The following is a 27,933-nucleotide window of genomic DNA, read 5'->3' as shown; positions in this document are numbered from 1 at the left end:
TTCCCTGGGGCCGTTTACAGAACGAAAACACAATTTCATGGAAAGTTTTATTGGAACAGATACAGCAATTGTTGAGACATATTTTGTCATAGCATGGGATCGACTTTTGTGTCCCTGTGTCGTCGAAATCTGCAGCCTATGGATCGGAACCAGTGTGTGACAGCCTTCTGCACCGCTCTGTTGAGCCAACGGTATCCCCTTTTGCTTCCTGTGTTAAAAACCTTGGAGTTTACTTTGATACGCATTTAAAATGGAATAACCAAGTAACCCATATTACCAAAAAAGTGCTTTCCATACCACATTCCTTAAACAGCATTCGAAAATTCCTCCCGCTATCACTCAACAAAATACTAGTGGAAACACTAGTAATGCCCCACTTCGATTATTGTAATTTTCTACTGACTGACCTCAACGTCAACCAGTCGCAAAGATTACAACGTGTTCATAATTCTTTGTGTTCGCTTCGTCTGCGATGTCCGTCGCGCTGACCACATTACCCCATTCTTCCAAAGTCTAAACTGGCTACGGCTTAACGAACGTAGAAATAATTATTTTCATTCTCCTTTTCCAAGTCCTTCACACTTCTACACCTACCTACCTTGCCTCCCGTTTCAGTTACCTGTCATCATATCATGATCTCTTCACACGCACGCAAAATAGCCGCATACTAGCCATACCAACACATAAGACATCATCGTATTCATCATCAGACACAATCTCGCTCTCGCGCTTGTGGAATACCCTACCCAGTGACATCAGAGACTGTCGGAATTTAGTAGAGTCCAAAAGCAAGCTTATTAAGTATTTTCTTACTGCGTAGAGTAGGTTTAATTTTTACTTAATCAATAAAAGAAATGCTTCTCTCTTCTTAACTTTTACAATAAACTGTCTAGCTTTTATTAATCAGTTAATCTTTCAGTACTTTGATTTTTATTGTATCTAAATTTAATATTAATTGTAATTATAATTGTAATTGTATTCTTAATATTGTAGTTGTAATCCCCAGGTAGAGGGGAAGACAAGGCCTGATGGCTTTATCTCTACCAGGTTAAATAAATAAATAGTATATGTCCCCGCTGGGAAATAAGCTGAAAAACATCTCAACAATTACTGCATCTATTCCAATAAATATTTCCATAAAATTGTGTTTTCGTTCTGTAAACGGCCGAAGGGAAACTTACTTTGTAGGAGATCGTGCGTATTTGCTTGTTTTCCGCACAGAACCAAAACGCGGTAAGTGTGAAATACCACATTCAGTAATCCCAACGTAACACACATAACAATTTCCCTCTTCTTACCGCTTAAGCGCGACATTCATTTTACTGCTTTACGCTTTTAACATATTATTTTTAGAGACGTTTAACATAGTAATAATTATAAATTGGAAACTTACCACTGCAATTTCACCTAAATTGCAATGTTAATTATTGTTTTTAAATATTTTCAAAACTTAAGTAAAGTCTACTACTCCACGAAACTTATTGCATTCCTGATACAAGTAACATTAAGGAAGCCGTGAAAAAATCAACAAGATTCCAGATGCCGATGTTATTACTGCAATATGTTATATAAATAATATTGTTAAAATATTAAAATGAAAAATACATCATTACGTAACCTTACCGTTTGTTCAAGTTCTCATTTATAGGCTGGGGGGAAAAAAGACAGACGTATATCACGGCCTGCTGGAGTATAGTAAACACAGAAAACATTTTATAGCAACAATGTTGAAGAAAGATATTTTGGTTTTCCGAAGTTGCCGTCATTAAACAGAAACCAACATGGAGATTTCATTGCAACTAATTAGAAATTCGTCTTTCAGGTGTGTAATAAACGATCTTCGCACAAAATAACGTACGATACACGAGCGGTATGTTTGTTTTCATGTTCTCGGAAATTAAAAAAGCTCAACTACGTTTCGCTTTTTCAATCTTTTCCTCGACCATGAAAACGTCAACATACCGCTCTTGTAACGTATATTACTATTCTGGACTCGTCTCGTATAAGAAATAACCAATTCTTTTAGTTTCCAAGTGTTGTTGCCAATTAATCGTATTGGTTGGTAGGACATCGACTATGTGTTGCTGATGAGACTTTTTATTTTTATTTTATGTAACGTGGCACTGAAAGCGGCGCTGCTAATACTGAGGACAAAAAGAAAATAGGACGATACATTTATGCAGCGTTTCGATTCAGAGAATCGTTCCCTTGCCATTCAAGTCTTGCGAGTGACTAAATTATTCCTTTTGAAACTTAAGAGCTTGCAAATTTGACGCTTCTAATTTTGGGTCGTTATGCTTCTGTTTATGTGACGAAATGCTAATGATTGCCTTTAATGTAATGCTCCTTTCATGTCAAGGTTATAATTACGTTAAAGGCCTCATTTACAATGCAAACATAAAAGATAATTACTGAACGAGCAAATAGTTGCGTCACCGCGTCCGTGGTTTAAATACTAGCGCGACCAGGGTTCGATCCCCGGTCAGGTCGTGATGGAATTTGTGGTCTACAAAACAAATATTAGAGAGAACTTTCTCGGGGTACTCGCGTTTCTACTTTTAGAAATTGTTACCTAAACCACTGTTACATTTACTACAGGATAGGACTACAATTTTATCATAGCGAACAGAAGCGAATATATTTATTTAGTGGCTTGTGCAGCAAATGCTGCAAACTAAGTTCATTAGACGTTCAAATAAACATTTTTCAGATTTATTTTCAATGAATAATACCAGACATTCTGAAAGTTATTTGCTTCCATAATAATGAAAGATACTCTCTCTCGAGCCAATACTCAAGAGAACCACGCATATAAATATCTACACCACACCGCCATTAAATATATGAAAAACACCCAACCCCACTTGATTATAATAACTATAACATATTTGATTTTTAATAATATTATTATCTTACGTAAGTTTTATAGCTTTCAGTAACATATACTATATATACTATATAGCCGCCACTCAGTAAAATATAGAAATCAAAATATAATTTAAGTTGTTCTCTACATCTACTTATATAACCCCAAAACGTTTCACTTTCATATCATCAATATAGCATTAATATGTATAATTAATGAAAAATAGTCACATCATGGTTTAACTACAATAATATTTCATTTCTAATAGTAATAATGTCATCAAACCACCTCAAGTTTTGTAGTTTTTTAATATCCAATACACAGCTGTACTCAGAAAATTACACACCACAGAATCGAACCTGTAAATTATTTTTAGTAAGTTAAGTTTTTAATAACCAATTTAATTTGAGCTCTAAATATGTCAGCATTCTTACACATCATGGCCTTCGTGTAATATTGTTTACTGTAGTATGTGTATTGTTTTATTCTGAAATGCAACACGGCCGACTTGATGCTCGTTTCATTTCTCCTTTACAAAAAAGCGAAGGATATATCAAGTCGGCCGTGAATGCTATTAGCTAGTTCTCAAAACTGACGACAAATGGATTTTGGAAAATAGGAAAATTACGTTTAAAAATTGACATTTCACTGAAAACTAGTATTTTTCCGAAAAACTTTGAGTTCCAAGCTTCAAAATGAGGGATCATTTATTAAAATATGTTCAGTCGTTTTCCCGTAATTTCCATTACCAGTTCAAATTATATATATATATATATAGATATTAATTATAATGAATTCGAGGACGTAGAGGCTGCTTACGCGGTGATCGTATGAGTAAAATGAAGATATCCAAATCAAACGATACCTATCACATGAAATCAAATTCGTGTAACTGGTACTCGACTAAATGAAGTCCTTCTTTGTTCTAGTATGTTAAAATATCAAATCTCTGAGTGAACGTAGTTACGCTTCTTGCCTGGTTAGATACGTTCCCTAGGGTGGGTTAGGTAGAGCTACATAATATCTGAATAACATTTCAAGTTGGTACGACTGCGTCTTTACTACAAGAAGGAACATGTCCATCAGACACTAAACTTTACTTTTAACAAATAGTGGGCACAGTTTCGTATAATTTGACTCTTTAAGATACCTTAGGGGAAACGGATGTCATTTTGAGGGAAGGTAGGTTTCAGGCGAATAGACGCAGTTCACTTTTTCTCCGGTTCTGTGCTTATTCTCTGGGCTTGTTCTGTTTAACCCTTTGGGATGCTGGATAATGTATTCAATACGAACCGGATGACACCCCAGAGACTCGGAGCATCATCAAAACTTCTCCGTACTTGTTGGTTCAACAGCAGGAGGAAGTAAAAGATAAAGAGACTGGAGGTGAGTGAGTGGCGAGTGAGTAAGGTAGTTCGTGGCGACGATTCAAGAAACCTTTTCAGAAAGAGATTTGATTTCTCCGTCAGAAGAACGCCATTATACAATTTTCATTCAATTTTGAATACAGTTATAGTTCATTGATACTTGAGAATAATGATGATGGAGAGATTAATTATAAATATAGTTATGAGCAACTAATACTTGAAGTTTTAAATACTGGAAGTATTATGTATAATTATAGGCCTATGTACACTCCTGAATATATCGATCGTCTAGTTCAAAAGTGCGACAACTAAAAAAAAACAAGTTTTGAGATATTTTCAGTTGAAAGTTTCAAATAGATCACTTAGAAAGGAACAGATTTCTGGTTCATAACCACGACAATTAGAAATGAGTCAGTATTCAGGACGAGTTTATCACAATATTCCAGTTCATTATTAATACATTTCGAAATGTGCTAATAATGAATTAATAAAGTCCATAGTTATAATTATTTCTAAAGCAGTTTATTTAGTTTTTTTTCTTTTTGGTTGTAAATATGACTTATCTCAATACTGAATCGGAAAGAGCTCTGAGTGGGGCTTTCAGTAGTATAAATAACTAAAAAATGGCAATATTTGATTTGTCGCACTTTTGAACTGGACGATCGATATTATACCGCAAATATTTACAACAATTGTGTGTTTTATAGCGTCTACTGGAAATATTAGCTGTATAATATTTCAGACCACCTAATATTGGGAATATTAGTTATATAAATGTTTTTGAGCATGTAACACTGCAAATATTATATGTAAAATATTTCAGACCATCTAATATTGGAAATATTAGGTATAAAGATGTTTTTGAACATCTAAGAGTGAAAATAGTATATTTAAAATGTTTCAGATCTACTAATATTGAAAATATTAGGTATAAAGATGTTTTCGAACATCTAAGAGTGAAAATAGTATATTTAAAATGTTTCAGATCTACCAATATTGAAAATATTAGGTATAAAGATGTTTTGAACATCTATGAGTGAAAACAGTATATGAAGAGTCCACTGCAAGAATGATGGATGTCACTTTGTTGTCAAAAATGAATCAAGACTGTCAATGCATAGCTTAAGACATATGGAATGTACATACAGAGTTGTATGGCATTAACACTGATAGTCACTGTCCAGTAATGATCGGAAAATCACAGTTAAGCTTTGAGCGCTGAGCATTTCAAACTTTCAATTGCTTCTCCTGCAAAATGTATTCCAAATGACATCCATAATTCTTGCAGTGGACTCTTCATATATAAAATGTTTCAGACCATCTAATATTGGAAATATTAGGTATAAAGATATTTTCGAGCATCTAACAGTGAAAATAGTATATTTAAAATGTTTCACATCTACTAATATTGAAAATATTACGTATAAAGATGTTTTTGAACATCTAAGACTGGAAATAGTAGGTGTAAAATGTTTCAGACCTTCTAATATTGGAAATATTAGCTTTAAAGTATTTTTTTAGCATATAACACTGGAAATATTATATGTGAAATGTTTCAGACCATCTAATATTAGAAATATTAGGTATAAAGATTGTTACAAATCATACGACTTTAGAAACTTGATTCTTTACAATTTAATTATGCATCCTAATGTACAGTCTTGAAGAATTTACAAGAGTGGCGTGATTTGTAACAATTGTTATGTTAAATGCGTAAGAAAGTGTAATTTTGTAGTTAGAAATCGAAAAAAAACTGCAGGAAACAACTATGGAATTCACAACACATTTTTAGCTACAGAATACTAGCTAATTAATGAAATGATACTCCTGAATAGTTCTTTCTTTATCTGCAATATTCTGTTACCATTAAAACTCAAGAATAATGGCATTTTACAAACAACTTCAAATTAGTGTAACTCTGAAAATATTTAGATTAGCATACATATTTATATAAAATTGTTTGCTCAGAACGTCTTCGGAAATAACCTCCGTAAATGGTGGTAAATCCTCGTGAATCACCCTGGATAAAGCAGATCTCAGCTAAGATTCTAGAGTTGTTCAAGGTTGTAGATTCACGTCCATATGCGATAAGAAAATTTCCCTTTTCTAATTTTTTTAGGACTATTTTAAATAACGGAAACACGGAAATTTTACTTGAAGCAAGTAAAGCGATAGGTTTGGAAGTAAATCCCGAAAAGACGAAGTATATGATTATGTCTCGTGACCAGAATATTGTACGAAATGGAAATATAAAAATTGGAGATTTATCTTCCGAAGAGGTGGAAAAATTCAAATACCTTGGAGCAACAGTAACAAATATAAATGACACTCGGGAGGAAATTAAACGCAGAATAAATATGGGAAATGCCTGTTATTATTCGGTTGAGAAGCTCTTATCATCCAGTCTGCTGTTCAAAAATCTGAAAGTTAGAATTTATAAAACAGTTATATTACCGGTTTTTCCAAGTCCAAGGTTGTGAAACTTGGACTCTCACTCTGAGAGAGGAACGTAGGTTAAGGGTGTTTGAGAATAAGGTGCTTAGGAAAATATTTGGGGCTCAGAGGGATGAAGCTACAGGAGAATGGAGAAAGTTACACAACACAGAACTGCACGCATTGTATTCTTCACCTAACATAATTAGGAACTTAAAATCATGACGTTTGAGATGGGCAGGGCATGTAGCACGTATGGGCGAATCCAGAAATGCATATAGAGTGTTAGTTGGGAGACCGGAGGGAAAAAGACCTTTAGGGAGGCCGAGACGTAGATGGGAGGATAATATTAAAATGGATTTGAGGGAGGTGGGGTGTGATGATAGAGATTGGATTAATCTTGCTCAGGATAGGGACCGATGGCGGGCTTATGTGAGCGTGGCAATGAACCTTCGGGTTCCTTAAAAGCCATTTGTAAGTAAGCATTTTAAATAATTCTTTGTACATTTAAAAATTATTGTTTACATATTACAATAGTATAAAAAGTAAAATCTTTGTAAACGTATGCAATTTTTGCTGGAAATAAATTCAAATTCAAATATCTAGAACAACAGTGTAAGCCATGATTAAAGAGATCAAAATAGCAATAATTAAATTAAGGAACAAGAAGTAAAACGAACTCCCTCGATCTTATTTCAGTTTGTGTAATGAAATATCTCGTTCTTTCGGAGACTATATGTAAGTCATAGTCTTGCAATCGATATCTAGGAGTGGCACAAGACTACCTATGCAATTAATAGTGAATTCGCTATAGACTAGATTTTACAATTGGTGCTTCGATATGAGACATCCCTGAGCTGTGCAGAACGACAATCTAGGAAGGGGAGGTGTCAGAGAGGACTTGTGATCCTCATTGTGAAGGAAGCTGAATTAACTATTAAACCGGCATGCAACTTTAAACCCAAACCGCCAAATGTCTAACAGCTTCTGGCTACGAGTGAGCGAGAGTTGGAAATCCAGGGATCAGAGCATTTTAACTGTGGCAGAGCCGAGTGCAAATATGGCCGGAAGAGGAGGGAAAAAAGATGAAGATGACGGTAACGGGGAGGAAGATAAAGCTGGTGTCTTACATAATTGAAATGAAGCAGAGCTTTAGTGGCGGTTGAGTGCTCAAATAAAAAGATAAAGAGTTCAAACACAGTCCAGCATCGGCTGTGAAGATCTCCGCCAGTTGACCACAAAACGAGTTTATTTATTACATTTAAAAAAGCATTAACAAATATACAGAGTTAAGACGAAAGATATCCATATATCTTAATATCGTCTATCATTTGATAGTTTGTCAACGAAGCAGTGGCGTCTCGTGACATTTTGACATAGGGATACGATTTTTTGAATGATTAAAATATGTGCGGGAGTTGCGTTCCAGGATATAGCCGCTTATTGATGAAAGTTTGAGTTGAATTTTAAAATTTTTTAAATAATTTTCTTGTAGCATAAGTTATAAGGATATTTACCGAGCCGAAGCCTGGCCGTGTTTACATAAAACACCAAAGTCGAAAGACGAAAGTATGTAATGCTGTTTCAAAAATTGCTGACGTCACGTGTATTTTTTTACCATAATGTAATTACATGCACCAAATCTCTACACTCACGTTAGCCCCTCGTTCTAACATAACTCTCAAAAACAAAAATTCTAATACATACCCCAGGCATGTCAATTGATGCCCACAGGAGCAAGCGCGCGCTTTAGAGCCCAGGAAAGCCTGAGCGCTTTACAACGGAAAGGAAAGAGACAGACGAAAGAGGTGGTATATGCCGCTTGGTCGAGCTATATTCAGGGATGGCCAGCACTGATTCAATAGATAAAGGGAAGAGAACTTATTAAAACTGTATCCATGTTAATTTTTAGATTTGCCTGAGAAGTATAACTGCATTACAAGAATGTAAGTTTTCATTTTAATGCTCATTTTTCACAAGTTTGATTTTTTTTTATTCAAAAGAAATATCTTCTCAACTTTTCGTATAGAAAAGTGAAATTTACATATATAGGCCTATTTATTTAGTAGCCTTACAGATTGTTTTCGTAAATATGATATACCGTATATACGTATTACTGGAGATAGTGTATTGAAAATTTTGAAAATATTCGCATGGCAATTGTTTGTAAGGAAATGAATTAACAAAGCAACTACTGTTACATCATAAGCAAAAGATACGTGCCCATGTGTTGTAAAAATGTCAGCTCTATAGCTTCAGCAGATTTCAAGAATACAATTTAATATTCTGATGATAGGAAGCTGCTCGCAAATATCACCTTAAAAGCATAATGCGATAAGAGTTTTGTTATGTAATATTAGTTACACTTAAAACATATACAGTACCTAGGTAACTTTGCTTTGTACTGTAATATTGTTTTGATTAGTTTATTGATTACTTTTGTAAGGCTAAAGATACCATCAATATCAATTCCAACTTATCATGTCATACTAAATCTCTTTCTTTGGAATATCACTTTCTTTATGAATGATGTGTTTCATCCACTTAATACAGTATAATATTATACTACTATGGAATTTAAGTGAATATTCCTTCTTAACTCTCTATTATGTTATTAAGATTTAAAACACAAGTGCAATATTAAGAAATCAGTGTTAGTACTTTTGCTTTACAGACAATATAGATAATAATAAACAGAAAGAAGCCATATAAAAATAACGACATAAAATTTCACGTTCCGTTTGAAGTTTGTGCACCACCGTTTTCTTAATCCAACAGGTTGTTTATTCATATACACAACCCTTCCTCTTTCCATACTTAGCGCTTGCTGCCCGCGCACGACGTCAAGGTCAGAAATATGCGCTTGCTTTGACATCACTGACATACCCAAACAAAAAAGTTATAAATGCACAAGATAAATGGAACACCCTGTATTATCGACAATATAAGTTCTTAAGAATATTTCAACCTTATTTAAGCAACACAAATGTATACAAGACCCTATTTCTGTCACTTCATGCTTCTGTAAAGTGGAGGAGAAAATTCGAGCTACTTAAAAAGACATGAATGTATCTCTACCCGTAGATTCTGACTATTGCACGATGGTGAGGGACATCCCGCCCTACGACTCGGGACGCCGCCTGCTGGACCTCATGGACATGTCCGTGTTCGACTTCATGACGGGCAACATGGACCGCCACCACTACGAGACCTTCCGAGTGTTCGGCAACGACACCTTCCCGCTGCATCTGGACCACGGAAGGGGCTTCGGCAAGCCCTTCCAGGACGAGCTGTCCATCCTGGCGCCTGTGCTGCAGTGCTGCCTCATGCGGCAGTCCACCCTAACTACGCTGCTCAGGTCAGTGTGTCTGTCATGCGCATTTGCGGTCTCAAGGACCGACGAGAAGAAATTCCTCTTTCATGATCTGCAGTCGAACACCATCAATATTTCTTACATACCTTATCTCGTATTATTTTAGAGACGAAAAATCACTGTATCGTCATAATTTCTCAACAATAGGAACTGCACTCACAGCAGGCAAACAATATATTTTGCAAATCTAATCTTTCAGGTAAAGTTTCCTGTAAAGCAGATTTGAATAATTTCAAGGGAAAAATTGTTCCGGGGCCGGGTATCGATCCCGGGACCTCTGGTTGAACGTACCAGCGCTCTGCCAACTGAGCTACCCGGGAACAATTTTTCCCTTGAAATTATTCAAATCTGCTTTACAGGAAGCTTTACCTGAAAGACTAGATTTGCATAATATATACGTCACTGTGTACGTTAACAGAAAACCACAATTCCAAGTCACACAGAGATTGTGTGCACTCGATGTGGGTCTCTGGCGTTTCGTCAGCCCACGCGAGTTGTGTGGATATAAAGGGAAAAGTTGAGACGGTGTCGGGTGGAGTTCCCGGGTAGCTCAGTTGGCAGAGCGCTGGTACGTTCAACCAGAGGTTCCGGGATCGATACTCGGCTCCGGAACAATTTTTCCCTTGAAATTATTCAAATCTGCTTTTACAGGAAGCTTTACCTGAAAGATTAGATTTGCATAATATATACGTCACTGTGTACGTTAACAGAAAACCACAATTTCAAGTCACACAGAGTTTGTGTGCACTCGATGTGGGTCTCTGGCGTTTCGTCAGCCCACTCGAGTTGTGTGGATATAAAGGGAAAAGTTGAGACGGTGTCGGGTGGTGTTCCCGGGTAGTTCAGTAGGCAGAGCGCTGGTACGTTCAACCAGAGGTCCCGGGATCGATACCCGTCCCCCGGAACAATTTTTCCCTTGAAATTATTCAAACAATATATTTGTTTTCTAGCACAGTATCTTCATAATCTACATACGGTTGAATGGATTTTAATGAATGACCCGTCATTTTGAAGCTTGGCATACAAGGATTTTCAGAAAAATAGTAACTTTCAGTGAAGTGTTAGTTTTCCTACATAATTTTCCTATTTTCCAAAATCCATCTTTCGTCAGTTTTGAGAACTAATTGTATTTCTGTATAAAACAAAAACACACACTGCAATAAACAATAGGCTATTACACGAAGGCCATGACCTGCAGGATTGCTGACATATATTTTAGAGTTCAAATTCAATTGGTTATTAAAAACTTCAAGACTTACTAAAAATAATTTACAGGTCTGATTCTGCGGTGTGTAATTTTCTGAATACAACTGTGTATTGGATAATAAAATCTATAAAACTTATAAGCCACTTATAACTTAAAAAAATTAAAAGGATTGTTTTTATTGATGGTACAAGGGAAAATAAATAAATATTGAAACAAATGTTACTTGTACCAAAAATAAATAAAATAACGACGTACTTTCGCAATACCCTATTTCAATCAATTAACCATTATGTGGCTAGTAAATTGACAATGTTTTGCCGCTTAATGTTGTTTCACCTCTGACGTGAAAGGTCTAGGATATCATATAGATTTTAATTTCATATGATTATCTATCGTGCTTTTTTATAAATATTTCTGATGCCCAGGAAGCCAGTTTTAGTTTGAACCTCGCCAGTCACCATAACAATACTGTTATCCTAAATTATTTGTTATAAACTTTTTAAAATATAATTTTAAATAGACCAAGGCCAAGTATAAAGATCTATGAAAAACTGAACAAGTATACCTTCAACATAATACGTAAAAAAACACATCATTATCTATTAAGTATGTGCCAATTAGCGTAAACTCAGTGAAATTTAAATCCTGTAAGTACGAAGTGAAAAGAAACATGTTCATAACTAATTTATTACAAAAGAAATAATATTAATAAACAAACCTTGAAACCAACAAAGTGAGTGTATGCATATACAAATTACAGACAGTTCTGAAGTATAGCAGGCATTCCGAATCTTCAATAAAGCTGCAACATTTATGGGATCACAAAACAGCTGTTTACAATGAATTTGATATAGCAGGATAGACCCAACAATTTGGCTAGAATTCTGATATACCACAAACCACAAGCAAGACTATAAAAATGTAATTTATACAATATTTAATATTTAGAAGAATTGTCAACCATTCTGTCATTAATGATAACCGTAAAAATAGCTAAAGACTGCAGCCATATTTTCATTTATTGTCTTGTTTTTATCGCCAACACGCACTTAGTTTATAATACACCAACAATTAACGTTTGGTACTACCGCGAACATAATTCCATCGACACACACACACACATAAATTGTAACATTAATTTACAATGAAAATCGGCATTAGCACAAACACGTGTTACGGATCGTAGGCCTCCGTTTGACAGTTAATTACAGTGTTGCCGACGTATGGCTCCGGCTTGTAACTGAAGAAGCCTCTGGTAAAGGTGAAACTTTAAAAGTTACCTAGCAACATGCCGCAATCGGAGGTAACAGTTGAAAGAAGAAAATAACTGCTTGGTTTTGTGTGAAAATGATTGTGGTGTAGGAAAAAATAACAGTTTATTGAAGTGCCCACGAAAAGGAGGCAACCGCTTTCTCGATAACTTTGATTCTTTAACATTCTGAACCGGCTAATACTCTTACTGAAAGAAAAAGGAAGAAAATACTTTACTATACCATTATATTTCTTTTAGAACTACACAGAACATTATAAATGTGCAGGAGAATATCTACGGAAAAAAAAAAATGACCGAACTTTATCCGGTGAACTATCGTACTAAAAGGTATCGTAAATATATTCTTAGGTACACAAAAGAAATTGGTAGTGGGACAGTTTGACTATTAGTCAATGTCTGTTACACAGGTAGTAAGCTGTAATTTCGCGTGGGGTCATTCGAGTTCAACATATGCACGACCTGAATACCACAAAATTGCTGTCAATAGCTGTACATCTGATACAGAATTCCTACCAGCTCTTACACTGTTATTTACTAATGTGGTTGGAAGATAACGTGTCTTTTTCTACCCACACAGACAAGCCAATAATGTTGTATATTACAGGTTATTCAACATTGAATATCTAGATTTATTACCCGTAAGAATAACATTTTCAATTTCATGGGTCACGCAGATATGAAAATATGCCAACATACGATTGCAATTCTAGGAATAATTCCTACAGTCCAGGGTACAAAAACATAGAACTGTGAAGCGTTGATAGTTCTAGTTCTAAAATATTTAACTGTGATATTAATTCCCAAATTAATTGAATTTTCTTTAATCAATTTATTACTTACTTACTGGCTTTTAAGGAACCCGGAGGTTCATTGCCGCCCTCACATAAGCCCGCCATTGGTCCCTATCCTGAGCAAGATTAATCCATTCTCTATCATCATATCCCACTTCTCTCAAATCCATTTTAATATTATCTTCCCATCTACGTCTCGGCCTCCCTAAAGGTCTTTTTCCCTCCGGCCTCCCAACTAACACTCTATATGCATTTCTGGATTCGTCCATACGAGCTACATGCCCTGCCCATCTCAAACGTCTGGATTTAATGTTCCTAATTATGTCAGGTGAAGAATACAATGCGTGCAGCTCTGCGTTGTGTAATTTTCTCCATTCTCCTGTAACCTCATCCCTCTTAGCCCAAAATATTTTCCTAAGCACCTTATTCTCAAACACCCTTAACCTATGTTCCTCTCTCAAAGTGAGAGTCCAAGTTTCACAACCATAAACAACAACCGGTAATATAACTGTTTTATAAATTGTAACTTTCAGATTTTTTGACAGCAGACTGGATGATAAAAGCTTCCCAACCGAATAATAACAGGCATTTCCCATATTTATTATGTGTTTAATTTCCTCCCGAGTATCATTTATATTTGTTACTGTTGCTCCAAGATATTTGAACTTCTCCACCTCTTCGAAGGATAAATTTCTAATTTTTATATTTCCATTTCGTACAATATTCTGGTCACGAGACATAATCACATACTTTGTCTTTTCGGGATTTACTTTCAAACCTATCTCTTTACTTGCTTCCAGTAAAGTTCCTATGTTTTTACACATTAACATGATGCCAATGAGTTGTTTGAAATTATATTCAATAATAAAATTGATTTCAGTGTTTTCCCTAATCAATTATATTATTGAATATAATTTCAAACAACTCATTGGCGTCATATCGGTGTGAATCGTTTCGACTGTCAATTGCATTGTTGTCTCGAAACTAGGCCTCATGGAAGGACGAAGCGTTTATGAAGTAGTTTACGAGAAAGCTCTGCTTTGGTAAATTTAAAAGCGGGGAGTATGAAGATAGAAATAAAAAGAAATAACACGTTTTTATTTAAAATCCTAAACATTCTTATAATCCCAACTTTGCTCACAACAATAATCACGAACAGCATAAACGTTTCATGGAAACCCGGTCACTTTTTATGAAATTCTTAATGTTGGGCTGCTAAAGAATTGCCGAGTCGAAGTCGCTGTCGACTTATAATATTATCGTGTTAAGAGGACTTCACACAGTCTAGTATATACAGTCACGAAGCTTAATATGCATCCATAGATAGTTGCTAACCACTAGAATCGCTAGTATCGCCTCATTACAAACAATAGGAAATAGTATCTGAACAGTCTATTATTCCTAGTATCCTCATAAACTCAAGCTTCGTGACTGTATATACTAGACTGTGACTTCGCTAAGGAAGCAATAGAAAAAAATAGAGATACACAAAATACATTCCATTTAATTTTCAGTTCTGCATCTGTATATATAATAAAATTTTATATTTATAATAAAATTGATAATTCTTTTGTTAATACAATATGAAACGTAACTGGCCGTATATATCGATTGTAACAATGACAGCAACCATGGATAGTAAGGGAGGCTTTGGAATACCACATAAACTGCAGTTCCATTATTTTCGTGTAGTATTCTTATAAAAATTGTAAAATAAAAGTATATGAATAATTTAAAACCAAATCATATTGAATAATAACGTGAACATGTTGTAAAAGTCGTATTTATACATGTTTTTAAAAGACTAATCTCAGAAAAACAGCTTTCAACCTCGCCATGTTTGCTAAAATCCTCGGAAAATGGCATTTGTTTTTCAGCCCAGTGTACTCTATATTAAATAACAAATTCACCATTTTATAAAATGTATTATTTACTTTTATTTTAGTAGGTTATTTTACGACGCTTTATCAACATCTTAGGTTATTTAGCATCTGAATGAGATGAAGGTGATAATGCAGGTGAAATGAGTCCGGGGTCTAACACCGAAAGTTACCCAGCATTTGCTCATATTGGGTTGAGGGAAAATCCCGGAAAAAACCTCAACCAGGTAACTTGCCCCGACCGGGAATCGAACCCGGGCCACCTGGTTTCGCAGCCAGACGCGCTGACCGTTACTCCACAGGTGTGGACTATACAATGTATCTGAATATGTCTTATAGTCACGATTTTAAAGAATATCATGGAATAAATTATACTAATTTCATGCCAACATTTTATAGTATTGAGTTTTATTTTATTTTAGTGTGAAGTTGCTGTCATATTTGGTCTTTGAAATTGAACGTTAATACATATGTTGAGTTATTCAACTGTTCTTTAATCAACAATGTAGTGCACGATATAAAAATCTGAAGGTAGACTAAAATTTCTGTACTCTTTCAATGCTTTTCTATAGCATCTCTGTCTCGGATTCCCTTCATGATTCTAATTGCCCACTTTTGTAACATAAGTACCAGTAGAATTACCCCAAAGAATGTTTCCATGCAATAAATTGGAATGGAAGAAAGTATAATAACCAGACAATAACCAGCTTTCACCAATTTCATTTTTAAGATGCCTTAATGAGTGTATTACCCTTCATAACTTCTTGCAAAAGAATGAAATAAGGTTGGAGTAAAATATGCTTTGACGTAATACCAATTAAATGGCGTTGTCGAGTCGCGAGACATTTGTAAATTATTGCCGCATTTTAATCAAAGATAGGCCTACAATTAAGTTTTCGAATATATACAGGTTGGAAGTACTGTAATTGTCAAGGTTTAACAGACTGTTCCTTGGATGCAGTCTATCAAAAAAATTCTAATATAATAATAATAATAATAATAATAATATTATTATTAATAATAATAATTTATTTTAACTGGCAGAGTTAAGGCCATTCGGACTTCTCTTCCAATCAACCAGTATGACAGAAAATTACTACAATGCTATGAATATAACATAATTAATACAATACAATGCAATACAATTCCAAGGAATGCAATACTACAATACGAGACAATATACTTAATATAATACAATGACAATTCTTTTCATCTTCACAACACCAATAAAATAATTATGTAATAATAATAATAATAATAATAATAATAATAATAATGATAGTCATACCTAAATTAAATTAAATTATTAAACTCGATCACAATTATAACTTCAATTTGACTGCGCCCGTAAGAAATCGTTTAGCCTTTTCTTGAAAGTGGTTATTGTCTGGCAGCCCCTAATCTTCTGAGGTAGAGAATTCCATTCACGGGGAACTGAGACGGTAAAAGAGGATGAATAGTGGGATGTTCTATGGGCAGGAATTGCTAGTATATATTATTTTAATGTACCGAAGTACATATGATATTTCCATGCAGATATTCTGCGTCATCATACGATGAAAGAGTAATGGAACGGAGAAAAATTCTCTCCGGCGCCGGGATTTGAACCCGGGTTTTCAGCTCTACGTGCTGATGCTTTATCCACTAAGCCACACCGGATACGTTCATAGACATCTATGACGTAGTGCAGAGGGCGGCCACTAGAGGGAACCCAAGAGTTGGAGCTTAATCTGAGACGATTCTGTCCAGCGCCGGGGTTGTATCCGGTGTTGCTTAGTGGGTAAAGCATCAGCACGTAGAGCTGAAAACCCGGGTTCAAATCCCGGCGCCGGAGAGAATTTTTCTCCGTTCCATTACTCTTTCATCGTAGGAATTGCTAGGATTTGACTCTCCTGTGACCTGGTGTTTAGATTGTGATTGGAGGATAAGTAGTTAACCGGGAACGAAGATAATTTGGAGTAGAAGTGTGGAGAACTTGGAACAGAAGAGACAGCGAATGAGGTGTTCTACGGTTACTAAGTTGCAGCCAGGATAAAGATTTGAACGAGGGTGTAATGTGGTCAAATTTGTGAGCATTGCTGATGAATCTGACACACATATTGTGCACATATATTAGTCCCAAATGAGTATATTTCTCAGAAAGAAAAATAATTTTCCCCTATATTTTGATACCTTTTTAATCGATAAGTATTATCCATACGATTCCGATATTTATTATCATTAGAGAAACTGATAAGAAATGATTTATCCCTTTGCAATTTTTAAATGAAATGGACAGTTTTCTTGCAATCTGAATACTAATATTAACACACATTATTTCCTGCTCCCTACTGGCAACCCGGCATCGGTTCCTCTCTTGAGAAAGATTAATCCAGTCTCTACCATCATATCCCACCTCCCTCAAATCAATTTTAATATTATCCTCCCATCTACGTCTCGGCCTTCCCAAAGGTCTTTCCCCTCCGGCTTCCCAACTAACACTCTATATGCATTTCTGGATTCGCCCATACGTGCTACATGTCCTGCCCATCTCAAATGTCTGGACTTAATGTTCCTAATTATGTCAGGTGAAGGATACAATGCGTGCAGCTCTGCGTTGTGTAACTTTCTCCATTCTCCTGTAACTTCATCCCTCTTAGCCCCAAATATTTTGCTAACACCTTATTCTCAAACACCCTTAACCTCTGTTCCTCTATCAAAGTGAGAGTCCAAGTTTCACAACCATACAGAACAACCGGTAATATAACTGTTTTATAAATTCTAACTTTCAGATTTTTTGACAGCAGACTGGATGACAAAAGCTTCTCAACCGAATAATAACAGGCGTTTCCCGTATTTATTCTGCGTTTAATTTCCTCGCGAGTGTAATTTATATTTGTTACTGTTGTTCCAAGATATTTGAATATTTCTACCTCTTCAAAGGATAAATGTCCGATTTTTATATTTCCATTTCGTACTATGTCCTGATCACGAGTCTGTCTTTTCGGGATTTACTTCGAAATATATCTCTTTACTTGCTTTAAGTAAAATATTCTGCTCAAAACTTCTTAGCTTTCTAAAAGTCATCAAATGTTTAAAAGCAATTGAGAAATAACTTAATGGGCCGATTTCTACAACACGGGCGAAATCGTGGTTCCAAACCCCGGCTTTTAAACCGCGATCGAGGTCTGAATCCTTATGCGATTTCTAAAACGAAGTCGAGACGCGGCTTGAGAAGAAACCGAGGTTTGTGGGTTTTATATATGGCAACGCAGCTAAGAATCGATTTTTATTCCTGACAAACAGTCGATATTAGAAAGAAATGAATATCGGGATTAATATTTTTATTGAATTCCAGTAAGTCACATTCTTTTGTTCTCAGCTAAGTTATTGTTATATTTGCTAATTTACAGAATATATTTGCGTTTAAAATACTAGCATTAATTATAGGAAACTGATTTTTAGGTACCAGAATTATATTTCCTAAATGATTAGCACAATTCGAACGTTTATGTTGTAGTTTATCATTTGTTCATAGCTACTGCCAACATTAACTACCTGAAAACCCGGGTCTAACGAATCAATAACCTAAATATTAACTGGATTAAAGTTGCAATAGAAACTAAAATATTGTATGGTTCTATTTTCACATATAATAGGCCTACTACGTGGAAAGCCCCAGTAGTATAAAACGTAAAATAAGAATACAAAATCACGCTTGCTTCATACATATTCTTGTAAGCCCACATTATATTCGAATATTAAATAAAATATCCAGAACTACTGTAAAGACTAAGAATTAAGTTGCATCGTCTTATAGACATAAAGGTGTAATTAGTATAAAATAGTAGGCCTATATCTTACTTCCCTCAAAGCAACAAGAAGGTGTAAAAAACTCGTCAAACTGCCGCCTCTTGCATTTCGTTGCAGATTATTATTTAGCATTCTTGCTAAATTTTGCGTTGATTCCTTCGAAAATCGAAAATATTCGCCTGAAATTATCGTCGTTATATAGTTACAAAGGATTATCCCTGTCTCTCATCACTCTAATCCGAGATTTAATATTTGTAATCACAAATTTTCCTTTCATAGTCATCCAGCTGATCTACTGCCTCCATCTTGTATACTTGAAGCCGTGGTTTTAAACCTACCCCAGCCGTGGTCTCTGCTTCAGACCATGGTTTCGAGCCGTGGCTCAGAAAAATGGAAAATACCTCGTTTTATAAATCCAAACGCGGTTTAAAGCCATGGCCGTGGTCTCTTTTCAGAAATCGATCCAATGAGTCGACGAGATTTTAACAGACTTGGCAATGTGTAAAAAGGGATAGAATCAGGCTTTGGCTTAGCAACCATAAATGATGTTCCAGTGTTTTACAAATTGTCAAAGCCAACTAAAATCTAAACATGGTCCACTGATTACGTTATTTCTTCATTGTTTTTATACATAGAGAATTAATATTGTTATAAGACTTAGCAACCATAAATGATATTCTCTTGTTCTACAAATTGTCAAAGCCTGCTAATTTCTAAGCATGGCCCACTGATTAAGTTATTTGTTTCAATGTTTTTATACATAGGGAATTAACATTGCTATAAGAAACCTATGTCCTACAATCCCCCAGAAAAGCAGGGTATATTTCTTTAGAAGTTTCAACGTATGTTACATCAAAACTAAATTGGTATGTAACCTGTTCTATATATTTTTTTTGTTAATTCTGGGCAGAAACACGAGTCCACTTTTCGCTGGCACTGATGTACACATCATGCATGTTAATGTCCCGGTTTCGTAACCGCACGGCCATAAGTTGGCTGTATTATACACGGATGTACCTGTGTGGTGTGCCCGCTGAAAGACGTTTGCTTCCTGACATGTATAGCAGCACTTTCCGTGCCTCCGTGAGATGGTGCAGCTGTTGCGGATGTAAGTGGCGTAAGTACACTATCTCGTATAGGTCAGTTTGGAGAGATTACAACAATGCCACTGTTTCAGTAACATCAAATTCTGACCAAACTTTTCCGAAGAAAAAGTCTCTTATATTTTTATATAATATGTATAATCGAATGTGTGATATTTATGTATGTAGTCTACACATGTATATACAATATGTAAAAATGTATGTTACTGTTCAAAAAGTTTTCGGAATATATTTTTTTCGCCGAAATGAATAATGTTATGTGTAGGCACCGGATTTTTATGTTTATTGTTTATTGTTAATAAAATAACATTGACAGAAATACAATCTTAGTTCTTCCCTGAAGGAGTAAAAAACTCGTGCTCAGGGAGAGATCTAAACACAAAGATAAACACAAAGATAATTTTTTGACACAAACTGGGTCAAGAAAAAAAAATTACAGGAATAAATTAAATTTAAAAATACAATTTCAATTTTAACAATTTAAGTCATACAAGTACATATACATATTAAATCAATATATATTCTTTAAAAATTAAATTCCTAACGCTATTTTTGAAATTCCTGATACTAAAATTTTCCAAATTTGGGTATTTATCAATTATTTTATTGTATAACCTTGGACCAAAGTGGTTACCATGGCTCAGAGCTGTGCTTGTGAAACACTTTGGTTCCTCTAGTCGTATAAAATCGGATCTTTTAGTTCCACATTTATGATGATACAATTTGAATTTATTACGGTTTTTATGTATGAAGTTTAATAAGGCAATATAATAAATCTGTTTAATTTTCAAAACATTAAAATCAGTAAGGAAAAGCTCGGATGAGTAATCAATTGGTTTATTAAGGCATATTTTAATTATTCTTTTCTGAATAAGTATTAGTGGAGTGAGATTAGAATTACAAGCATGTCCTTACCCTAAAATTCCATACTGGAGAATGGATTGAAATAAAGCTAAATAAATGAGACGTAAAATATTAATTGGCAAATTTGACCGAAGTATAACAAAGATGTAAATTGTTTTACGTAATCTATTGCATAAATATGTAATATATTTGTTCCATCGTAAGTGTTGGTCGATCGTAATATCAAGGTGTGAAATATGCACATATTTATGTAAGGAAAATAAGTGAATATGTACCAAAATATGTAAAATCATGAAAATATTTAATATCAATATCCGGCAGGTATAGGATAGGTAAGACTGTCCAGTTATGATTTCATAGAGCACCCGACTTTTTTACCGCACACTTGACACATTACTATTTTTCCATCTGTAGTGAAAGCTTCGTCATCGCAATCCATGATTTTATTTTTGTCGTTAGGGTTGAAGATACAGGGGCCATTTTAGTTAGTTAAAAGCAGTAGATAAACTCGCTTGCACTTTATACTGTAAATAGTAAAACTAGAGAACTGAATGAAGTAAATGACACAACAGTACTGCAAGCACTGTTTCGCTTTACTGGATTAGGAGAAAATAAGAGGAGATGTGGGACACATGCATTTTACCTGCTCCCTGTAAGAAACAAAGTACCTACTAAAATCTCAAACTATAGGCATTTACAAACTGTTGTTTGAAAAGTGGCATTCCTGTCTCATTAGAACGGTAGAATTATTCCAACCTGAAGGTTCTAATTGCTCGGAAAATCCCATTTCCGTATAGGTCTACTAAATTTAAAGCAAAGAGGTCAAGCAATAACCTGAAAAGCTATTTATTTTAATCTTTCAACATCTTTCCAGTTTGTTCCTTTACTTCAGCTTCTTTCCAAAATTCGGCTACTTTATTGTGACTCATGTCAGACTTGACACGGGTTTTCCATGGAAGGATTAGGAAGAGGGTGGATAAGGTTGCAAATTGCATGGGAACGGCTTGTTAAGACGTGTGCAGAACAATTATAGTTCGAGAAAAATCATAACGTCCTCGTCCTACTCCACCGCATGAAGACAACGCTACTTTCTGAGTGATTTTTACAATACAAGGTAGTTGTATGCCTTTTTTTTTCACTCATATTTACAGTGGGTGGCATGGGGGAGTGCCTCTATTACTTCCTTGAACTAAGGACGTTATGTTTCGTCCCGAAATATATCCTTTCTTGGGTATGCAAAAAGGCTTTATAAATCTGTGTATTTCAAGTTGTAAATTTCCCCAGCAGAAGTTTTTTTTTTTTTTTTTTTTTTTTTTAGAGGAGTAAAAATGAATAAAACCCCTAAATATGTAGATTTATGTAATACCAAGCCATAATATGTAATGTGGGGTAAATATGTAAAAATATGTAGTATCAAATTTTAATATATTAATGGTAATTACAATATTCGCAAAGATTTGTTATTTACATACGGTCAGGTTGAAAAGAATATAATATGCAATTACATAAAAATCCGGTCCCTAGTTATGTGGTATATTTCTGTTTCTGGTGTTGGTATCATTCATGACGTCACCTCCGTAGAAGTTTCATGATCATAGTCATTGTTTCTGATTTGTGACAACTGGCTATTGTTGTTTGTGTGATATTTGTTTGTCGTATGAGTATCAAAGACAACCAGCGCTCCGATCGACCTTTAAAAAAACGTTTTTTTTTTATTGTTGCTTCACTATATGCATTCTTAATGTCTCTCAAAAAAATTGTGCAAAAAACACAACATTTGATATTTGCTTTTGTTTTATACCACATTCTGAAATACTCGTACGATGCTTGCATATCACACAAACAACAACAACAATGATTATGAAATTTGTACGGAAATGACGTCATGAATGATGCCAACACCAGAAACAGAAATATACCTCATAACATTATTCATTTCGGCGGAAAAAATTTATTCCGGAAAGTTTTTGAACCGAGTATGTAGTCGTTATTGATGTCTAGCGAGAATCATTTTTACTTTTAGACTCGAGGTTCATGGGTTCAAGCGTGATCTGGGTTGAAAAAAGGTTACAAGCAAGCCTAAACTCAGGAATGATAACAAAGAACGTTAACATATTTAGGAACATCATATCAAACAGGTATACGACAGTAAGTTATGTAACGATGCTATATCAACTACGAGACTATTTAACCATGGTGAAATTGGTGGTAACGAAATGTTATTTGCTAAAACGAATGCGATAATTCCTTCTGTGATTACGTGAAATTCCTTTTATTTGTGGAATAAACACACTCAGGCAATCAACCCAAATTAAATTCTATATCCTGCCCGAATGCAATCTCCCATCTCTTTACAAATATCACTCGTTACTCCAGGTCTGCTATCTTACGGACACAGGTCGCCATGGCAACATGCTCCGTGTTAATTTGTATCCCATCAGCGTACCGAGATAAAAACATTCTGTTTTATATGTGTTTTGCAGTAGTGGTAATATAATATAAATACAGTATTGACATAAATACAATTTCGGGTTACCGTTACATTCAATTAAAGTCCATATGAAAATTAACCATAAATTAGTATTGAGTTCATCCTATAATTATCGGATTCTCAACCCACGGAATGGCGTCAAAATTTACTAAAGTTTTTAATTCTATTTATACAATGTACATATTTTCCAGTCGGTTTGGTAAATCGAGTGAGACTCAATTACCAGATACATGTAAGCACCACCACAATCATCACCATTACAACTGCAATGTTGCCAGATGGATTGAACATTCGTAAATCAGCGTACAAATTCAGATTCGTTCTCTGATAGAGAATTCGAAATTTTTCGACGTACGCAAAGAGGGTTAGCGGTTTTGATCCTCCCCTTGAACTTAAAAAAAATTACATATTTAGATTTGAGTATTTTTTTTATCCGTAATCGTTTTCCCTTATCTAATTTTTCACTGTCAGAGTAACAAAATCTACGTCGACATAAGGCATAGTCCTCCTACCCCTCCTTCAATATAATCCCTATGTTTGGTGCTGCGGCACGTTGGAATTACAACAATGCTATCTTTATTATAAATATTCCTACTGCCTAATACCGGCCTTGTTATAAAATGAAGCCGACACGATATGAAATTTAACTTCTTTGTTAAAATTTGGAAGTCTGTGAAAAAATTGAGTTTTAAAAGATTTTATAAGGATATTAATGAATATATAATGATAACATAATGATGATGATGATGATGATAATAATGATATTAATAATAATAATAAGAAGAAGAAGAAGAAGAAGAAGAAGAGGAACAAGAAGAAGAACTTTAAAACACGGATAATGTAAATTGTAAACAATATTAATAATAACCCTTTTGTAACCCTGTGTACGCCACTGATTATAATAATAAGGGTAATAATAATATATAATAATAATAATAATAATAATAATAATAATAATAATAATAATAATTTTAAAATAAGGATAATGTAAATTGTAAACATAGCCTATTAATAATAATCCTCTTGACAAAATTCTGCGTACGCCACTGATAATAATAATATGGGTAATAATAATAACAATAATAATATTATTATTAAAATACTAATAATGTAAACTGCAAACAATATTAATAATAACCCTCTTAACAAAGTTCTGCTTACGCCACTGATGATGATGATGATGATGATGATGATAATAATAATAATAATAATAATAATAATATGGGTAATAATAATAATCTTAATAATAATAATAATAATAATAATAATAATAATAATAATATGGGTAATAATAATAATAATAATCTTAATAATAATAATAATTTTAAAATACTGATAATGTAAATTGTAAACAATATTAATAATACCCTCTTGACAAAATCTTGCGTACGCCACTGATAATAGGATAATAATAATAATAATAATAATAATAATATAATAATAATTTTAAAATACCGATAGTATAAATTATAAACAATATTAATAATAACCCTCCTTACAGTAAATTGTATTTTCATAGTCACGTTGATTACATTTACAATCACGCAATCAGAATGTTAGGAATAATACGGTCAATAACTTATTCTTTTTCCACGCCCGATTATCTTTTAATGCTTTACTATACTTTGGTGCGATCGAAACTCGAATATGCATCTGTAGCTTGGAACTCGATTACAACAATTGATTTCAATAAATTGCATTATTCAAGTTATATTTGTCATTTTTTTTTTAATTTTTAAACCTTATAGTCCCTTCACAAAAGCATGTTGAAATTCGTCAGAATCAAATGCCGGACCCTGTATAAAAAAACTCCTCCATTCAGTAAATTATTATTTTTGGACACTATAATAGTAATATACGTTGCAAGAGCGGTATATTGAAGTTTTCCTGCTCGAGGAAAAGATTGAAAAAGCGAAACATAGTTGAGCTTTTTTAATTTCCGAGAACATGAAAACAAACATACCGCTCGTGTATCGTACATTATTTTGTGCGAAGATCGTTTATTACATACCTGAAAGACGAATTTCTAATTAGTTGCAATGAAATCTCCTTCTTGGTTTCTGTTTAATGACGGCAACTTCGGAACACCAAAATATCTTCCTTCAACATTGTTGCTATAAAATGTTTTCTGTGTTTACTATACTCCAGCAGGCCGTGATATACGTCTGTCTTTTTTTCCCCCAGTCTATAAATGCGAACTTAAAACAAACGGTAAGGTTATGTAATGACTTATTTTTCATTTTAATATTTTAACAATATTATTTATATAACATATTGCAGTAATAACATCGGCATCTGGAATCTTGTTGATTTTTTCACGGCTTCCTTAATGTTACTTGTATCAGGAATGCAATAAGTTTCGTGGAGTAGTAGACTTTACTTAATTTTTGCAAATATTTAAGAACAATAATTAACATTGCAATTTAGGTGAAATTGCAGTGGTAAGTTTCCAATTTATAATTATTACCATGTTAAACGTCTCTAAAAATAATATGTTAAAAGCCTAAAGCAGTAAAATGAATGTCGCTCTTAAGCGGTAAGAAGAGGGAAATTGTTGTATGTGTTACGTTGGGAATACTGAATGTGGTATTTCACACTTGCCACGTATTGGTTCTGTGCGGAAAACAAGCAAATACGCACGATCTCGCACAAACTTATTTTCCGCTATAATGTGAAGAGCAAAGAATTTCTGAGCTTCCTATACATATTACAAAGTTCATTGTTCTCGATGTAGTGTGTTAGAGTCATCTACTGGTACTTCATCTCTAAATGCATGGAGAACTTCAACGTACAGTTCATTTTAATTAACTATGATATAGGCAGTCTCAGTTACACAACAATAGTTCAAATTCCCATAATCTGCCTATGAATACTTGTCAAAGAGAGAACTTCACAAGTGCGAGTTGAATAGAGTTCTCTCTCTGTAATATTAAACCTAAGTTTGCGTCCATTATTTATTGACTACTCTGTCTTCAGGTTGAAATGGACTTATGTCGTTTTGTGTCTTAGCGCGCAACACTCTCTTTGATATTCACGGTCTGGCAATAGAGGCCCCAAGACTACCGGACAGAGGACAGACGGACAGACTGTCGAATTTCAATGCCGTACGGCTCATATACAGCGAATGCAAGGTATTCCAGTACGATTTTCTATGCTCTCCCTCTTGACGTGGCTTAACAAAGCGTTCTATAAAGTTTCTCGCTCTATCTCTGTAAACAATACAACACAACAAGCATTCCATAGAAAATAAAACAACTACCTTGCGATGGATAAGTGAACTGCATTCTTTTGTTTACAGCGTTCTGCCCAAGGACAGGTTTTTCAACAGTAATCTCACTAGAGGTTTTGATTTATCTAGAGAAAACCAAAACTCGAGTGGGATTTAATTGACTATTACACGATTAGAATAAAGTATATAAAGATTAGAAGTAACGAAGTACTCCAATACAATGAAATATTAATTGGCTTACGAAAATACAACTGTCTTCAAATGTATTATTGTACCACTGTATTCCGCTAGATGGCAATAGTGTGTTATGAATAGCTGTTTTCTTGTTATCAGTTGTGTCAACTATAGAATCTTCATTGAACTCTGTTGACGGTTACTAGTCACAAAGGCTTTGTTGATTCAGTTTCATTTTTATTAAAACAGTTGCATTCCACTTCAATCACCCGGATCCCAGTAATCAAGTCACTTGACAGATGAGTTTCAATAAATCTTAGTATTAAACAATCTCTGATACGTGACTATCCATAATATCATATAGCAGTAGCTATAACGTAACCTAAATAATATAAACAAGTGTTAGAAAAGTTTTAATTAGGGATGATGAAATAAACAAGAAAAGTTTTAATTAAGGACGATGAAATAAAATATAAACATGAATAATTTTAAAAGGAACAATTATTGAAAGTACAAATTTCAAATTTGAATGTTTTAGTGGTTGGTGGTTCAGATGATGTTATATTGGCGTGTGCGTAAAAGAAGTGGAACTCGTTGATGTACATGGTGTATTCCTCAACTTATTCAGGATTTCCGAATGGTGCTCTTCATTTATTTGTAAATAGGATTTCAGGGAAGATGCATAGCTATGACCAGTGATCTCTATTAATTCTTGTTCTTGAATGCCACTGCGAGTCATATTTGAAACTGCTGTGCATCGACTGGAGTGGTTTGTAATTTTCTATTTTTTGACGTCCAGACCAGTGCAGTTTGAAATGTTGGCAAACAAAGAAACAAATGCTAGGGCAGCGATAAAAATAAACAAATGCTAGGGACGCGATAAAATTAAACAAATGCTAGGGACGCGATAACATTGTGTGATAAGCAGCCATGATTGGTTGAAAAACGCCCTTTCGTACCGTTTTATTGGTCAAAAGTAGTATGACGCAGTAAAAGTGTAATAGTCATTGCAAACCCAGCATTCTCCAGTCTTTCTAATTTTATACCTTCCTCTTTGTCTCCTCATATGATCCATATATCTTAATGTCGT

The 27,933-nt window shown here is 34.4% G+C and overlaps 1 protein-coding gene across 1 annotated transcript in view; it reads left to right on the top strand.

Moving 5' to 3' along the window:
- Positions 1 to 27,933, top strand: part of LOC138702084 (extracellular serine/threonine protein CG31145) — a 378,856-nt gene that overhangs the window by 241,875 nt on the left and 109,048 nt on the right. Inside the window, exon 5 of the mRNA XM_069829626.1 lies at positions 9,751 to 10,024. Coding sequence (XP_069685727.1) covers positions 9,751 to 10,024 — 274 coding nt within the window. The remainder of the gene's footprint in view (positions 1 to 9,750; positions 10,025 to 27,933) is intronic.

This window comes from Periplaneta americana, chromosome 6 (genome assembly GCF_040183065.1).
Source record: "Periplaneta americana isolate PAMFEO1 chromosome 6, P.americana_PAMFEO1_priV1, whole genome shotgun sequence".
Classification (NCBI taxonomy): domain Eukaryota; kingdom Metazoa; phylum Arthropoda; class Insecta; order Blattodea; family Blattidae; genus Periplaneta; species Periplaneta americana.
The sequence above is the reverse complement of the archived record's forward strand: the minus strand, read 5'-3'. Positions and strand labels throughout refer to the sequence as shown.